Below are 18,729 nucleotides of genomic sequence, written 5' to 3'. Positions count from 1 at the left end.
TCCCGGTACCCTATACAGGTCACTCCTTGGGTTTTTCGGGTTAGAACAGGTCCCCACCAACCGATACAGGTCACTCCTTGGGTATTCCGGGTTAGAACAGGTCCCCAACAACCGATACAGGTCATCCCTTGTGTATTCCGGGTTAGAACAGGTCCCCACCAACCGATACAGGTCACTCCTTGGGTGTTCCGGGTTAGAACAGGTCCCCAACAACCGATACAGGTCATCCCTTGGGTATTCCGGGTTAGAACAGGTCCCCAACAACCGATACAGGTCATCCCTTGGGTATTCCGGGTTAGAACAGGTCCCCACCCACCTATACATGTCATCCCTTGTGTATTCCGGGTTAGAACAGGTCCCCACCAACCGATACAGGTCACTCCTTGGGTATTCCGGGTTAGAACAGGTCCCCAACAACCGATACAGGTCACTCCTTGGGTATTAAGGGTTAGAACAGGTCCCCACCAACCGATACAGGTCATCCCTTGGGTATTCCGGGTTAGAACAGGTCCCCACCAACCGATACAGGTCATCCCTTGTGTATTCCGGGTTAGAACAGGTCCCCACCAACCGATACATGTCATCCCTTGTGTATTCCGGGTTAGAACAGGTCCCCAACAACCGATACAGGTCACTCCTTTGGGTATTCCGGGTTAGAACAGGTCCCCACCAACCGATACAGGTCACTCCTTGTGTATTCCGGGTTAGAACAGGTCCCCACCAACCGATACAGGTCACTCCTTGGGTATTCCGGGTTAGAACAGGTCCCCACCAACCGATACAGGTCACTCCTTGGGTATTCCGGGTTAGAACAGGTCCCCGACAACCGATACAGGTCACTCCTTGGGTATTAAGGGTTAGAACAGGTCCCCACCAACCGATACATGTCATCCCTTGGGTATTCCGGGTTAGAACAGGTCCCCACCAACCGATACAGGTCACTCCTTGGGTATTCCGGGTTAGAACAGGTCCCCGACAACCGATACAGGTCACTCCTTGGGTATTAAGGGTTAGAACAGGTCCCCACCAACCGATACATGTCATCCCTTGGGTATTCCGGGTTAGAACAGGTCCCCACCAACCGATACAGGTCATCCCTTGTGTATTCCGGGTTAGAACAGGTCCCCAGCAACCGACAGAGGTCAACACTTGGGTATTCCGGTTAAAACCGGCCCCTGTAATCTTTACAGCCTATGCTGGTCGAAATAGGCGAGTTAATGTTAATAAGTTAGTGGCTTATTGTTTTCGGTTTAAGTACCGTTCAAGTATCATCTTTTGTAACATGAAATTAAGCCTTAGTTAAGTTATATTTGCGATAAATACAGCTCAGGTTTCATATTATTATTTTTTTATTCATGTCAGTCAGTATCAATAATTCTATGTATCTGCTTTAGTAAGTGTTTTGTATAATATAATTTTTTTTATATATCTTACTCAAACAACTGACTCCTGCACCCCCGGCTGGCTACGGCACTGTAACTGGTAATTGACGTGAGGATTGTGAGAATATGCGGGGAAATACCCACCTGTGCATAAAATGGACTTGTCCGACATTGCCGAGGTCGGATTCTATTGAGGGAGTCATCATGATTAAAATACGGGTGTAAATATTTAAAAATCTCATATAAGAAATAAACGACTCGTGGTCGTTGTTCACCGTACAATAAAACACTGTAGGGCCCAGCCCCTCGTTGTTTATTCTCCCTGCAGTGTTTTATTGTAAAACTCGTCGTTTATTTCTTAAATAAGGTGAGGTGAAATTGGGTTTAACGTCGCGTCCAAGATTATTGCACTTATAAAGCGTGTCTGCTTGTACTAGTCCGGACTGATGCCGATGTATAGTGCTAGCACACTGAGATACCATGCCGCAGTTTAACATGAATACCCCACTCAGACACAGTATACTGACTCCGAGCCGACCAGTCCTTGTTTTAGCCCTTTAATGCCGAGCGCCAGACAGGGTAACAACAAGTACCATATTTTAACGTCTTTTGGTATGACGCGGCCGGGGATCGAACCCCGGACCTTCCGCTCTCCGGGCGGACGCTCTACCACTAGACCACGGAGTCGGTCTTCTTAAATAAAGTAGTATATAATGATGTGTCTTCAAGGTGTCCCTATAGTTATGACGACGTTAGTCCTCACCTTACAGTGATGACGTAGAAAGCATTCGAGGCATAATCCAACAATGTCTTCGTAACAACATCAGTTCCGCTAATTTCAAAAGTGCTTGCCCAGCTGCCTTCTACGGTATATGTTATGGCGTCACCGTCATTGTCAGTCGCTGCAACAGCCTCCACGCTATCCCCGACAGCAGCGTCTTCACTGATACTAGCGCTGTAGAACGATGATGAAAACGTCGGAAGGTTGTCGTTGACGTTAGATAACGTCAACCGTATTGTCCCCTCTGCGGTTTTGGGGGTGCTTCCCGCGTCGGCTATTCTGATTGTGACGTCAAAATAATCCACGCCTCCCGTGGCTGTGTCGCTGTCGAGGAGTTCAAGGGTTTTCAACGTTCCTGTCGCAGCATCAATGGTGAACTTTGCACTTGCGTCAGCACCGTCAGCTGTAGATGTGAGACTTAAAGAGACATCTGAGCAATTCATAAGTTATAATCACTTTCGCGAAACCACGATCGTCGGATTCTGGCACGTACAAGGGACGCAACTCTACACAGCAAAGGACCTTCAACAATACTTGCAATAAGAGATTATTATATACAGTAAACTACGGATATAACGAACTCAAAGGGACCCACAATTTTAGTTCGTTATAACCGTAGTTCGTTATAAGCATATATACAACATAACTACAGCAAACAGTCGTGACAAAAAAGTAAGTTCGCTATATCCGTCAGTTCGTTATAAGCGTGTTCGTTATAAACGTAGTTTACTGTACATTGGTAAATTGTGTAAAAGTTATTGTCAGTGTCCCGCGCCCTTATATGGCTGGAATTTGGTTCACATAGGTGCAAATCAATAACAATAGGCGACAATGCTTGTGGTAAGAGGCGACTAACGGGATCGGGTGGTCAGGCTCACTGACTTGGTTGATGCATGTCATCGTATCCCAATTGCGTAGATTGATGCTCATAATATCAATCACTGGATTGTCTGGCCCAGACTCGATTATTTACAGAACGCCGTCATATAGCTGGACAATGTTAAACAACAAACAACAAAAGCAAATCAATATGCAGTAGTTTTATGCTTTATGATATCATTCATGAATGTGACACAGCTCTGCTGTCCAAGGTACTCACAGTCCACCGCGGAGACGAGGGAGAATGTGACGTCACCGTCCACTCCGCGGTCGGCGTCGGAGGCGGTGAAGGGGATTTCGTGGTTGACGGGGACGTCCTCTGATAAACTATCTCCCGGAAATTGATTGGTGGCGTCCACGGCAGGGGTGTCAAACACGGGGTCGAATTCATTTTCTGGGGTCACCTGAAAGGTCAAGGTCAAGGTCAAACGCAGCCTGGACAAAGGATGAACCATATAAATCGAATAGGTCACATTGACGGATCGCTTTTTACAAAGCTTTGATATCTGTGCAATAAAAAACAAACAGTGAGTGAGTGAGTACGGTTTTACGCCGCTTTTAGTGATATTCCATCAATAAGTGAGTGAGTGAGTGAGTTTGGTTTTACGCCGCTTTTAACATTATTCCAGTTGTATCACGGCGTGTCAGCTTAATGTGAGAGGGAGGCCCGAAGTGATGCAGGTCTCAGACGTTTACCACTTCGGTGAAACCCACGAGCACCCGTATGGTGCTGACAAACATAGAAACATAATCGGGGCGAACCGGGAATCGAACCCACAATCAAAGGTTTGTGGCGTGCCCAAGGGACGCAACTCTGCACAGCGAATCGCGACGCCTTAGACGACTGGGCCACCCGTACCCCCACGTCAGCCTGTAAATGTATGAATCTGGACTCCAGATATAACGCCGGGGGCACGGGTACATGATATATTCATATCACCTTTGACGTGACAATGTTAGCGTTATGGTTATGAGTAAGTGAGTGAGTGAGTGAGTATTGTTTTACGCCTCTATATTCAAACAATAACGAGGACACCAATAATGCGCTTTACACATTTTACTGGCGTGGGGAATCAAAACCGGTTCTTCAGCGTGACGGGCGAACGCTTTAATGTCATGGACATAATATTGAAATCATCTTTACCATGATTGTTACTGTCGTCGTCCCCGTTCTGATGGCGTCGTCGTTAACGGCTACAACTGTCAGAGTATACATAAAGCTGGAGCCGGCCAGCGTCTCATAATCCAGAGCGTTAGCCTCTGTCTGAAGCTGGTTTCCGGTGACCTTGAACTTGGGAGAAACGTCGTCTCCAGCCTCAATTGATATGCTGTAAGCAGCGTTGGTTCCGTCGTCGGTGTCGCTCACAGTGAAATCCAATAGCGACGTGTCTATGGCAACATGAATTTAATAGTTAAGGAATATTGTTTTGTTAAGGTATAATTAAATTCTCATTACAAAATTATCCTTACGGAATCATCGTCGACCTGTGTCTATACCTACCAGCAGCTGTGTTCTCGGCAACACTCACAGTATGCGACGTCGAGGCGAAGACTGGGTCGTTGTCGTTGATGTCGACAATGTTCACAGTGACAGTCTCCGTCGCCTGCAAGCTGTTACTGTCGGTCACCTGCAGGTCAAAGGTCAAGGAAGTCAAGGCCGCCTGATCCCGATCTATTCTACTGGCAATTGTCAAAAGCCCTGAGCTTGCATCGATGTTGAAGAGTGCGCTGTTGGCTTCTGTCAAAAATTTAAAAGAGATAGCTGAACCGCCCTCCAGGCCGGTGGTCGATAGTGCGAACAACGGTTCAAACCATGACCTACATCTAGCCATATCACCGCCGTAGGTTGACTTGGTCCATTCGCCCATATAACAATGCATTGGGCACCAAATCCCTATTATTCACCGACGTCAGTACTATAAGTTTAAAGATATTTTATTCACAAATGGAAAATGATTAGGAACAAGTTATCCAACTTAGGTCTCCCTCTCCTTGGTATTGCTATACCTTATTAACCTCATTCGTCAACACTCGCCTCTTTCCGTAACCTGAAAGAAGCTATTCGACTTGTCCCGGAATAACACGAGTTGGTCACGAATGTATTAACCTGTGTACAAAAGATGACGTGGGCACGTTAGTACAATAAGGACTGATGATACAGAAGAAAAGAGATAAATTAGACAAAGCGTTTGGTCTGATTGCACTGCCTTAAATACTTACATATTATGACTTGGTGATAGGTCTGCACTTCCATCCAACAAAAGCTTCACATTGATTGGAACACATGTGTTTCTTGTTGGTATGCTCTTAATGTTAATACAAGTTGTTCTCTTTGACTAGTATATAATGGACATTCAAACAAATAATGGAAAGAGCCAGTACTTCACGGGTTGTTTCCACTACGTTATGGCCGCTATAGGGTGTAGTCGCTCTTTGTAACTAACGAATTAAGTCACGGTCTCGTTCCAGTGGATCCGTGAAGATCCGGGTGGAGAATTGGTCTTAAGCAACCCATGCTTGTTGTTAGAGGCGACTGTGCTTGTCGTTAGAGGCTACTAACGGAATCGGGTGATCAAGCTTGTTGACTTGGTTGATACTCGTCATCGTGTCCCAGTCACTGGATTGCCTGGTCAAGATTCGATTATTTACAGACATACCCAAGGGACGTAACTCTTCATAGTGCCCCCGAAGTATGGAGTTGGTTTGTTGGTACCTAAATATATATATCTCACCAGTTATAGCATACGTTAGTGTGTCTCCCTTGTCTGGGTCGTCCACGTCGAAGAGGTTGTTGACCACGCTGCCCACTGCCATCTCCTCCGGGATATACAACGTCCCCGACAACGTGATGACCGGCGTCTCGTCAACGACGTCGGTAACTCGCACCGTCATCCTCGCCTGCTGGGTGTTCTGCCCATCGCTCATGCTGGAGAAGAAATGAAGAACACAAAAGAGGGTGGTTTTACATAGTAGGCGTGTTCTCACACCTAGAACGGAATCTCAACGTATGGGTTACAAAGTGACAACACTTGTAAGAAAATTTGAACCCCTGTTGTTTGTTTGTTGTGTGTTGCTTAGTGCGGCAGAAGGGTTTGATTGTGACTGCAATACTTCAAATAATTCAAATAACACAAGGATGTAAATGTGACTGTAACGGTTTAAATGTGACTCAAGTAGTTCAAATGTGACTATAAGGGCTCAAATGTGACTACAAGGGTTTAAATGTGGCTGCAAGGTTTCAAATGTGGCTGCAAGGTTTCAAATGTGGCTGCAAGGTTTCAAATGTGGCTACAAGGGTCCAAATTTGACTACAAGGGTTCAAATGAGACTACAAGGGTTCAAATGTGGCTTCAAGGGTCCAGATTTGACTACAAGGGTTTAAATGTGGCTGCATGATTTCAAATGTGGCTACAAGGGTTCAAATGTGGCTACAAGGGTCCAAATATGACTACAAGGGTTTAAATGTGGCTACAAGGTTTCAAATGTGGCTACAAGGGTCCAAATATGACTACAAGGGTTCAATTGTGGTTACAAGGGTTCAAATGTGGCTGCAATGGTCTAAATTTGACTACAAGGGTTTAAATGTGGCTGCAGGAATTTCAAATGTGGCTACAAGGGTCCAAATTTGACCACAAGGGTTCAAATGAGACTACAAGGGTTCAAATGTGACTACAAGGGTTCAAATGTGGCTGCAAGGTTTCAAATGTGGTTCCAGGGTTCAAATGTGACTACAAGGGTTCAAATGTGACTGCAACGAATCAGGTGTGACATGGGTTTGATAATGACTGCCAGGATTTAAGCTTGACTGCAAAGGTTCATATGTGATTACAGGGGTTCAGATGACGGTGATGGTTTTAGAAAGCTTTCGATAAAGTTTTGGCTCTTGTTAGTAAAATACTTTCAATTTAGTGATATTTTAAATTTCAAATTAAGCATTTATATAGCGCTAACTATCCAGACATACTGCCTGCTCAAGAGCGCTCAGTCGTATGCTCTTTTGAAGAGGATGGTCTTGAGTTTTGATCTAAAGGTGTTTACATCTTCAGATCCCCTGGCATCAATGGGCAGTGCATTCCATAGAGTCGAACCTGTTTTTCGGAAGGTTCTGTCGCCATATGTTGTTCTGCTGGTTGGTGGAACAGCAAGCTGTAGCTGGGTTCCTCGGGTCACAAAGGCCCCCTGCAGGCAAAGTGACTTGGTTCCGCTGAATGTAATTTTTGTCAATTAAAAAATAGTATGTTCGGGATATTAATACCTCATGATAATGTCATATGAAGCCAATGTTTCAAAGTCGAGCAGCTTGAGTGTCTTCAGGGCAGTTCCAGCAAACTCGAACGCATCCGCGTGGGTATCAAGGGTAAAGGTCAGAGTGTCGCCCTCGTCGTCGGTCCCAACCACGGTGTAAATGGTTTCGCCGATGCTGGCGTCCTCGCTGACGTCAACCACGGTGTCGCCTAAAGGAGCAGGGCTGTTGAAGAACGGAGCTTCGTCTGGAATAGGAGTGAGTGAGTGAGTATGGCTTTACGCCGTTTTTAGCAATATTCCAGCAACATCACGGCGGGGGACACCAGAAATGGGCTTCACACATTGTACCCATGTCGGGAATAGAACCCGGGTCTTCGGCGTGACGAGCGAACGCTTTAACCACTAGGCTACCCGACCGCCCCCTCTGGAATAGGAACACCGTCGAGTTACCTGATATGTTGAAAGTGTCAACCTCGGGGTTCAGGGTTCTTTTTGCTACACGTTATTTCCATGGAGTCGCCACAGCCATAAGATATGAGGCAGATGAAATGAAAATGGGGTTCAACGTCACATTCAAGTGTGTGCGTGAGTGCGTGTGTGCGTGCGCTCGTGCGTGCGTGCGTGTAATACGTGATACCTGTGTTACGTGGACAGCAAACATTAAATTCGATGACTGAGTCTTAAAACTAATTTTGGTAGACATGATGCCTTTTCAAAACAACTGCAATATTTCATGAAAAATCAATGTGTTTACTGGAATTCTGAATTCGCGCAACTGTTGTCAGCATTGGTCAGTGGCCTTTGATGTGATCATTTTTTGGTATCATACATAGTATGTGATCATATATTGTTATATTAGCACTCGGGGGCACGGGTGGCCCAGTCGTCTAAGGCGCCGCAATTCGCTGTGAAGAGTTGCGTCCCTTGGGCACGCCAGAAACCTATGATTGTGGGTTCGAATCCCGGTTCGCCCCAATTATGTTTATAGGTTTGTCAGCACCATACCCGTGCTCATGGGTTTCACCGAAGTGGTAAACGTCTGAGACCTGCATCATTTCGGGCTTTCCTCCCACATTAAGCTGACACGCCGCGATATAACTGGAATACTGTTTAAAGGGGAGTTAAACCCAACTCACTCACTCACTATATTAGCACTCACAGATTGGGAAACAGTATGTAAACGTGTAGCATGTAAGCATGTATAGTTCCAACTCCTTCGTATGAATTGGTTATATTAGGGTGCATAAAAGTCTATGAATGTTGTTTTACGCCATAGTAACCAAAAATCCAGTTACTTCATGGCGAAATTAGTAAGTGAGTGAGTTGGGTTTAACGCCGATTTTAACAGGTTTCCAGTTATATCACCACGTGTCAGCTTAATGTGGGAGGAATGCCCGAAGTGATGCAAGTCCCAGACGTTTACCACTTCGGTGAAACCCACGAGCACGGGTATGGTGCTGACAAACCTATATTGTATTTGTGTGGAAATAGGTGGTCATGTAACTTATATAGGTTATACATTTCGCGAAAAGGGCGAGAGACCTAGAGCACCATTCGACACAACTCGTCCATTTGGTAACCATTTGAGACATTCGTGACCAACTCGTGTTATTCCGGGACCGGCCGAATATTGACTCTTGCTCCTCTCGTGGCCATTTTAGCGACCGGGTTCCGTCTTAGCGCAAACGGGCATACCTAAAACAATTGTCAGTTCCTTGCGAAATGGTTCACATATATTTCCCCATGTGTTACATATATTTCAGATGCAATTTAAAGCACATCGGGACGTGCGGAATTATACAGTATGATTGAACACATTTAACTGTGTCTTGGGTATATTTTTAGATGCAAGACATACGTAAAAATCAAAAATTATTTCTGAGGGATACTTTGACGAAGAACTTGAAATCATTCGCGCAGTCTGATTAGTTTGTCGTATTTTAGCACATAACATTCATCGATAGGGGGACGAGTCTTCTCTCAGGTTACGGAAAGAAGCGAGTGGTGACGAATGCCTCTTGTGGCCATTTTTGCGACTGGGTTCCGTCTAAGCGCAAACGCGCATAGTTAAAAGAATTGTTAACTCGTTGCGTAATGATTTACGTATATTTCGACCATGTCATATATATTCCAGACGCTATTTACATAACCTACGGTACTGATACAGTATTATTGAACACGCTTAACTGTATCTGGGGTGTATTTTTAAGTGTAGGTTACATACCTATACATCAGACAGCAACTTTAGCCACCAACAACCTATTTGATACTCATGACAAGGAAACGTAAAGCCAATGTCACTCTGGTCAGCCCCCGACCACCTATTTGATACTCATGACAAGGAAACGTAATGCCAATGTCACTCTTGTCAGCCTCCGACCACCTATTTGATACTCATGACAAGGAAACGTAATGTCAATGTCACTCTGGTCAGCCCCCGACCACCTATTTGATACTCATGACAAGGAAACGTAAATCCAATGTCACTCTTGTCAGCCTCCGACCACCTATTTGATACTCATGACAAGGAAACGTAATGTCAATGTCACTCTGGTCAGCCTCCGACCACCTATTTGATACTCATGACAAGGAAACGTAATGCCAATGTCACTCTTGTCAGCCTCCGACCACCTATTTGATACTCATGACAAGGAAACGTAATGCCAATGTCACTCTTGTCAGCCTCCGACCACCTATTTGATACTCATGACAAGGAAACGTAATGCCAATGTCACTCTTGTCAGCCTCCGACCACCTATTTGATACTCATGACAAGGAAACGTAAATCCAATGTCACTCTTGTCAGCCTCCGACCACCTATTTGATACTCATGACAAGGAAACGTAATGCCAATGTCACTCTTGTCAGCCTCCGACCACCTATATGATAAGGTGAATACACAATGACATCGGCTATGGGAGCCGTGCCAATTTAAACTTTTCAGAGGGGTACACCAAATGCGTAATCTAGACTACGAGTTGTCGGACTTTCATTTTGTGGAAGCCTGGTGGCTGAGTGGGTCAGATCGCTGACTTTGTGTTCTGTCGATTAGGTGCATCGCTCTGGCAGTGTAGTTTCGAATACCGGATGGGATTCAACCCCCAAAAGGACTAGAATATGTACTTAACTTAGAAAGTGTTATCCCAAATATAACCTTTGCTACTATTTGATACTCATGATAATAATGATAGGCTATTATATTGCGCATATCTGCACACCACTCAGGGGCATGCTCAAAGCGCAATTATTACACAAGAATTATTCTCAGCTCCCCGGGGAGTATACAACCCAAGCTGCTTGATTGGTGCTAGAAGATTAACAACCATCTCATCCTGCCGGGTACCCACTCACTGCTGGGTGAACAGAGGCACGTTTCGAACAAAGTCACTTGCCCAAGGAGACGCCACATGTGTTACAGTAATTTGTGACCTGTACGCTGTGCACAGGACTACGTGCCATTCGTCACAACTCGCCCCTTTCCGTAACCCGCTATTCGGCTTGTCCCGCAATAACACGAGTTGGTCACGAATGGACCACGTGCCACCACAAGAACACGTAACTCCAACAACCTACCTATGAGGAACCTCCACACTCCGGTAACGCCGGCATCGAAGTTGGACACCTGAAATATGTTGACGTCAAAGGCCGTTAAGGTTCCAGTGAGGATGACGTCGGTTCCGACAACGGCGCCTTTGCCGACTGAGTGCACTCCTCCTGCATTCCAAGAAAACCAGAAGGGCAGGAAGGTGTTGCAATCGACCACGGGATCGTATTTGTAGTCCACCCAGTGACAGTCGTTACTGTCGCAGTTCTCACTGGACGCCATGGCTGACCACTCGTTGTTGTCTCCGCCAAGCTTGAAGTAGGACCACATACCTGTGAAGCAGTGAGTGAGTATGGTTTTACGCTGCTTTTAGCAATATTCCAGCAATATTAAGGCGGGGGAACACCAGAAATGGGCTTCACACATTGTACCCAATCGAACCCGGGTCTTCAGCGTGACGAGTGAACGCTTTAACCACTAGGCTACCCGACCGCCCTTTCCTGTGAAGCAGAAAGAATCGATGTCAAACTCGAGCTTGTTAGATATCCTTATTCAATACAAGCATCTATTCATACAAGTATAACAGTATTGGTTAAACTAACAATCTTGATGGTGTTAATTATGTAATTTCATCGCACTGGGTATGGTGAGGTGAAATAGGGTTTAACGTCGCCTTCAAAATTGTTGACCTTATATATAGAGTTGTATTTAGGGTGAATGTATTTCATTCTTAGGTCGGTATAAGAATGACGTTTAAGTAAAACGTGATACTCATTTTCAATTAAACAAATATTGTTCCGAGCACAAAATCTACACAGGCGACTCTCGTGATCAACATCCGTGCACGTCCTAATTTCGATCATCAGATTATTACATTCGCATCTGAATCGTTTCAGGGTGTGTTTGACACAGCTGAGTCAGTGTCTAATGCTGATTGATATGAATATGCCATTAACTTCAAGTCAGCTGATATTGCTAGATGACATCCTCGAGGGGGAATGTGTGTATGAGATCCATACAATGACTCGAAAATAAGGAGAAGAATCATCTCTGTATTTAAACTACGATACATTCATCAGTGTATATTTGACAATTTGTTTTGTTTTATGTTTCTTGGACTCTTTGTTTGTTTGTTTGTTAGTTTGTTTATATGACGGCGTCTTGTAAATAGTCCAGTAAATAGACACACCCACCCCTCCCCACACGCCCCGCTCACCCATATGTGACACACCAACCCCAACTCACACGCCCCGCTCACCCATATGTGACACACCCATCCAACCCCACACGCCCCGCTCACCCATATGTGACACACCCATCCAACCCCACACGCCCCGCTCACCCATATGTGACACACCCACCTAGCCCCACACGCCCCGCCCACCCATATGTGACACACCCACCCCTCCCCACACGCCCGCTCATCCATATGTGACACACCCATCCAACCCCACACGCCCCGCTCACCCATATGTGACACACCCAACCCTCCCCACACGCCCCGCTCACCCATATGTGACACACCCAACCCTCCCCACACGCCCCGCCCACCCATATGTGACACACCCACCCCTCCCCACACGCCCGCTCATCCATATGTGACACACCAACCCCAACCCACACGCCCCGCTCACCCATATGTGACACACCCAACCCTCCCCACACGCCCCGCCCACCCATATGTGACACACCAACCCCAACCCACACGCCCGCTCATCCATATGTGACACACCAACCCCAACCCACACGCCCCGCTCACCCATATGTGACACACCCACACCAACCAACACGCCCGCTCATCCATATGTGACACACCCACACCAACCCACACGCCCCGCTCACCCATATGTGACACACCAACCCCAACCCACACGCCCGCTCATCCATATGTGACACACCCACACCAACCAACACGCCCCGCCCACCCATATGTGACACACCAACCCTCCCCACACGCCCCGCTCACCCATATGTGACACACCAACCCTCCCCACACGCCCCGCTCACCCATATGTGACACACCAACCCTCCCCACACGCCCCGCTCACCCATATGTGACACACCAACCCTCCCCACACGCCCCGCTCACCCATATGTGACACACCAACCCTCCCCACACGCCCCGCTCACCCATATGTGACACACCCAACCCTCCCCACACGCCCGCCCACCCATATGTGACACACCCAACCCTCCCCACACGCCCCGCCCACCCATATGTGACACACCCACCCCTCCCCACACGCCCGCTCATCCATATGTGACACATCCATCCAACCCCACACGCCCCGCTCACCCATATGTGACACACCCACCCCTCCCCACACGCCCGCTCATCCATATGTGACACACCAACCCCAACCCACACGCCCCGCTCACCCATATGTGACACACCCACCCCAAACCCACACGCCCCGCTCACCCATATGTGACACACCCACCCCAAACCCACACGCCCCGCTCATCCATATGTGACACACCAACCCTCCCCACACGCCCCGCTCACCCATATGTGACACACCAACCCCAAACCCACACGCCCCGCTCATCCATATGTGACACACCAACCCCAACCCACACGCCCCGCTCACCCATATGTGACACACCAACCCCAAACCCACACGCCCCGCTCATCCATATGTGACACACCAACCCTCCCCACACGCCCCGCTCACCCATATGTGACACACCAACCCCAAACCCACACGCCCCGCTCATCCATATGTGACACACCCACCCCTCCCCACACGCCCCGCTCACCCATATGTGACACACCAACCCCAAACCCACACGCCCCGCTCATCCATATGTGACACACCAACCCTCCCCACACGCCCCGCTCATCCATATGTGACACACCAACCCCAACCCACAAGCCTCGCCGACCCATATGTGACACACCAACCCTCCCCACACGCCCCGCTCATCCATATGTGACACACCAACCCCAACCCACAAGCCTCGCCGACCCATATGTGACACACCCACCCGACCCCACACGCCCCGCTCACCCACATGTAACGCACCTGCCCCGGTGTCGTCCTCCATCATCTGGATCTCTGCACCCTTGCACACTTTGACCTCCGCGATGACCTCATTCTTGCCCGTGATGGGCACCCCGAGACCGTTCGCCATCTTGTAGGCGCTGTTGTCAGCAGTCAAGGACACCCAGCGACCTACAGGGGAGATAACTCAAAGTCAACTCCAGGTACATTTCAGTTTGCAAATGCGTGTTTTCTTATTCCCCGATTGTCTCAAAGAACCAATGACAATCAGAAATATAGTAAAACACATATATAAGGCTTAAACTTATGATTCCTTGGGGGGAAATAGAATGATGTAATGATGAAAATACGAGTGTTTTTTAATACCACACAATTATTTAATATCGTCCCTCGGGAGAATTATGGCGCTTAGAGACGTACAATTCACTTTCTGAAGCTAAAGAACAATGTATGATAAGGGTCATTCTATGCACACCGGAAATGTCAACTTTTGAATTTACAGAAAACATTGAAATAACAATGAGGCATGTTCAAATGATTCTGTTTTATTTCTATCATTTGCACGACATGAGGAATTAAGGAATACTGGCTGAAATGTATCAAAATGCTGATTGTTCGAACTTCAGGAGACATTCTAACCATAAACAAGTCTCTGACCGAGGATGAGTAAGTGAGTGAGTGATTTGGGTTTAACGCCGCTTTTAACAGTATTCCAGTTATATCGCGGCGTGCCAGCTTAATGTGGGAGGAAAGCCCCAAGTGATGCAGGTCTCAGACGTTTACCACTTCGGTGAAACCCACGAGCACGGGTATGGTGCTGACAAACCTAGAAACATAATCAGGGCGAACCGGGATTCGAACCCACAATCATAGGTTTCTGGCGTGCCCAAGGGACGCAACTCTGCACAGGGCCACCCGTGCCCCCTGACCCAAGATGAATGTTTCACCATGTTAATACTGTCATTACCGTCATCTCCTTAGGACTGACTGACTGAGTATGGTTTTACGCCACTTTTAGCAATATTCCAGCAATATCACGGCGGGGGACACCACAAATGGGCCACCTCCTTAGGAACTCATCATGGCTCAAAGATTTGTTTATGTTCGAATATTTGGGGGGTGGGGGTGGGGGTGTGGGGTAGGGGTTGTGGTAGTGGTTGAGAATTGAAAACGTCTAAAATCAGTATTGTTTACATATTTCGTTGTACTTCGTTGTAATCAACTAATTCCGACTTTTAACAAATATTGTTATACCTCTAATAAGAATTATGCAATTCCATTGGTTAATCAGTAGCACGTGACGAAACAATGTATTTGAATGTTGACCCCAAAAGCATGTGACTGACCTCGAATATTGACTGGTCACATGATCAGTATTGACCTGTCACGTGATTAATATTGACTCGTCTGCTAGAAAACAAGATGGCGTCTGGTACTGACATTTTTATTTAATCCATTTGAATTTTGTGTTGGTCGTTGTATTGATGTAAAAACCACACACAGCAGTAACAAAAAAAATGTCAGAATGGGGTTTAAGTTTTCAACCAGTGTAAAATCACATATCATGTTCATATGAACACAACCATATCACAAAACTTGCCTTTACAATCAGTTAGGTGCATACAGTGTTATCTACCATCGGTTATCTGCCGCTTGGTCACGTGATCAATGATCAAAGCATTGAGTACATGTACACCAGTTACGGCCCGTGAGCACCACATCTGCTTGCATTAAATGCACTTAATACTCTCTGCAAACAGTGGCGGTGGGGGATAGCAGATAAGGCCATGTTGAAACATATATTTGACAACATGATAAATGTAAGTCACTACAGCACGTCATACATCGCAATTTATCATCCAAAACTGGCTCCCACAGGAGATATCGCTTGGGTGAGATCAAGCGATATCTACACTGTAGATATCGCTGCAATGAAATTGCATCACAATGCTTTGCAGACCATTGTGACGTCATTGGTTACCATGACGTCACAATCAAATGACATCACTAATGGCTCTGCTACTGAAGCTGTCAGCAGTACTTTTTTACACTGAAGACACTGATTATTACTGTCTACAAACTGAAAAAGTTGGAAGAATGATGGATGATGAATAAAATCTCACCCTTGTGTCTTTTGATATCAAATATATCAACACTCGTTGATAAAAGTGGAAAAAATCCTCGGCAAGCCTCGGAGTTTTCCCACTTTTATCAACTCGTGTTGATATATTTGATACCAAAAGACACTCTGGTGAGATTCTCTATATATATTAAACTTCACGAGATAAATTTAAACTTTGTAATTTATATAACCATCACAATGTCTTTGAACTTCGCAAAATATTTTTTAAACTTTACCAAAATGTTAAAACGCTGCAATACATTAAACTTGAACCACAAATTGTAGTTTGAAGCTTCCCTATTTAAAGTTGGCAATAAATTCAAACTCCGTAATATGACCTCGGTCTCAGCTGACGGGAACCTGTATTGGACATGACACAACAAAACTTAACGGCATTTTTTAATCTATTTGTCTGTTCAGGTGGGTTTTATTCCGTAGGCTTTATGTATTCGTTTATAAAGAGCATCTTTAGTTTCTCTTAAGCTGGGATTCTATCGAAAACTTAAAAAATAAGTTATCCCCGAACATCTTTGAAACAAATAATTGTCCTTCATAATGTTAAAAAAAAACAAGAAATTGTCCGCCCAAAAAAGACGTTGCTGAAATTTTGACACATAGTTTTAACTAAAAAATTTGATACATGAACCAGCTTATTCCGGCACCTCAGATGACTAGTGACTATCTGTCCCAAAATGGCACCAAGTAGATTTAAGTGAGAATTACTGAAAACTATTCCCGATATCCGTGTCCTATGGCTGCTATACAACGTGGACTTACCTGCAGTTGTTGGGTGAAGTAAATTAGGCAGAATCAGCAGAAAAGCGAGACGAAGCATCTTAGTGCATACTCCTCTGAAAGGGAAACATATCATCACACAACGGCCTGAACAGTTCGGGCGGTGGGGTAGTCCAGTGGTTAAAGCGTTTGATCGTCGTACTGAAGTCCCGAGTTCGATGTGTGGAGCCATGTCTGGTCGTGGTATTGCTGGAACATTTCCAAAAACGGCGTAAAACTATACTCAGTCTCTATTTGGGTCGGTTTGATAGCTCACTCACTCACTCACTCACTCACTCAGCCACTCACTCACTCACTCACTCAGCCTCACACTCACTCACTCACTCAGCCACTCACTCACTCACTCAGCCTCTCACTCACTCAGCCACTCACTCACTCAGCCACTCACTCAGCCACTCACTCAGCAACTCACTCACTCACTCAGCAACTCACTCACTCACTCAGCCACTCACTCAGCCACTCACTCACTCACTCAGCCACTCCCTCCCTCACTCACCCACCAACCCACCCACCCTCCCTCCCACCCACTCGAACCCGGTGTGACGAGAGAACGCTTTAACCACGCGGCTAATCCTCCTCCCCTTTCCGACAATAAGGGTGTTGGGGAAATACTAACCCCAGAACCCCAGAACCCCAGAACCCCACCCCGATGTTATTCTAGAACGAATTGATTTCATTTGGTCATAATTTGTTATCATTGAGAGAAGAGAAATTAATGATACTCGTAGTCACGGCTATGTATTGACGATTAGATTCAACAGGCTGCAGTCGCTGTCGCAGGCAACAGAACATACATGAAAATGTACAACTTTTCAAATATTCCAACCAAAATAATAGAACTGAAAATTGATATGACTTGTAACATTAGAACTTTATCAATGAATAATAATAATAACAACAACAACAATAATAATAATAATAATCACCATTAAATATGTATTGATCAAAATAGGCTCAACGTTATCCAATGTCAGATCGAAACAATTTTCATCAATTGGTAGATAATAACAACTTAACAAACAAATAAATTTAATTCACAAAACTGAAAGATTAAATAACTTTTAAGACATAAATATAATTTATATTTTTGTTTCGTTTCTGCGTTACGTCGGCCACCGAAGTCGTGAACCTGTGTCACCAACAAACGAGAACCAACACTCTGTACAGTACGTATAGGTAGTTAAAAAACATGTGTCGTTATCAATATTATAGTCATATTTATCAATACATAACCACAAACATTAAAACATAACTCCTTGGTTTTTACAAGTACACAAACAATGTCTAATCACATACCCCGGAGCGAGACAGAGAGACATCCGATTCGAAAGACCAGGAACCATAAGTTTTTCACGTAACACTATAGGTGTGGGGTAGGAGTCAGGAGTGAACCGGAATCAAGTCTTCGTGTAATCCCAATATAATCTACATGATCATCTATGGCCGATGAGGCGGTGTTGATGATACGATAGTTTAGAAACGTTGTCAAAGTATTTGTAACCGTATCGTGCAACTGTTTCAGTATGTCGGGGTACAAAAGGCTGTGACTTAGACAATGACGGGGCAGGGGGGACACAGCACGGTCCACTATTCCAGGCACACAGACATATCTTGTCCTCCTCCAAGCATACCAACAAACATACCAGCGCCTGTAAAACCGTTTTTGGACACTGACCGAGTTAGCTTTATCCAGCTCGTACCGTATATTTACCTAGTATAGACGTGATCAAATTAGGAAAATTGTGAAAGGTTTTTTTTTGCAGCTTGAATCTTTGTAACTGATAATAAAGATTTTGATGAGATATTTTGCTACGACCTGTTAAGACGATTCATTACTTCGTTTCATTACTGTAATAATTTCTTATGGTAGCATTATCATGTAGTTTTAGTGAGTAGTTTATAAGAGGGACTATTAAACTGGGATATTATAACATTGCAAATACAGTAAAGTACGTTATTAACGAACACGCTTATAA

General features: G+C 45.5%; 1 protein-coding gene across 2 annotated transcripts in view; it reads right to left on the bottom strand.

The window, feature by feature from the left end:
* LOC124144009 (protocadherin Fat 4-like) overlaps positions 1–18,108 on the bottom strand; it is a 35,529-nt gene extending 17,421 nt beyond the window's left edge. For both annotated transcript variants that reach the window (XM_046513218.2, XM_048386349.1), the window contains exons 1-10: positions 18,050–18,108; positions 16,736–16,809; positions 13,858–14,007; positions 10,861–11,163; positions 7,298–7,532; positions 5,775–5,968; positions 4,544–4,780; positions 4,187–4,431; positions 3,263–3,446; positions 2,146–2,566 (exon numbers count right to left, since the gene is read on the bottom strand). In XM_046513218.2, the coding sequence (XP_046369174.2) occupies positions 2,146–2,566; positions 3,263–3,446; positions 4,187–4,431; positions 4,544–4,780; positions 5,775–5,968; positions 7,298–7,532; positions 10,861–11,163; positions 13,858–14,007; positions 16,736–16,809; positions 18,050–18,096 (2,090 nt within the window). In that variant the 5' untranslated portion in view covers positions 18,097–18,108. The remainder of the gene's footprint in view (positions 1–2,145; positions 2,567–3,262; positions 3,447–4,186; positions 4,432–4,543; positions 4,781–5,774; positions 5,969–7,297; positions 7,533–10,860; positions 11,164–13,857; positions 14,008–16,735; positions 16,810–18,049) is intronic.
* Between the last annotated feature and the right edge of the window lie 621 nt (positions 18,109–18,729).

This window comes from Haliotis rufescens, unplaced genomic scaffold (assembly GCF_023055435.1).
Source record: "Haliotis rufescens isolate VD_foot unplaced genomic scaffold, xgHalRufe1.0.p SCAF_6, whole genome shotgun sequence".
In the NCBI taxonomy this organism is placed as follows: domain Eukaryota; kingdom Metazoa; phylum Mollusca; class Gastropoda; order Lepetellida; family Haliotidae; genus Haliotis; species Haliotis rufescens.
Note: the sequence above shows the minus strand (reverse complement) of the source record. Positions and strands in the feature narration are given on the sequence as shown.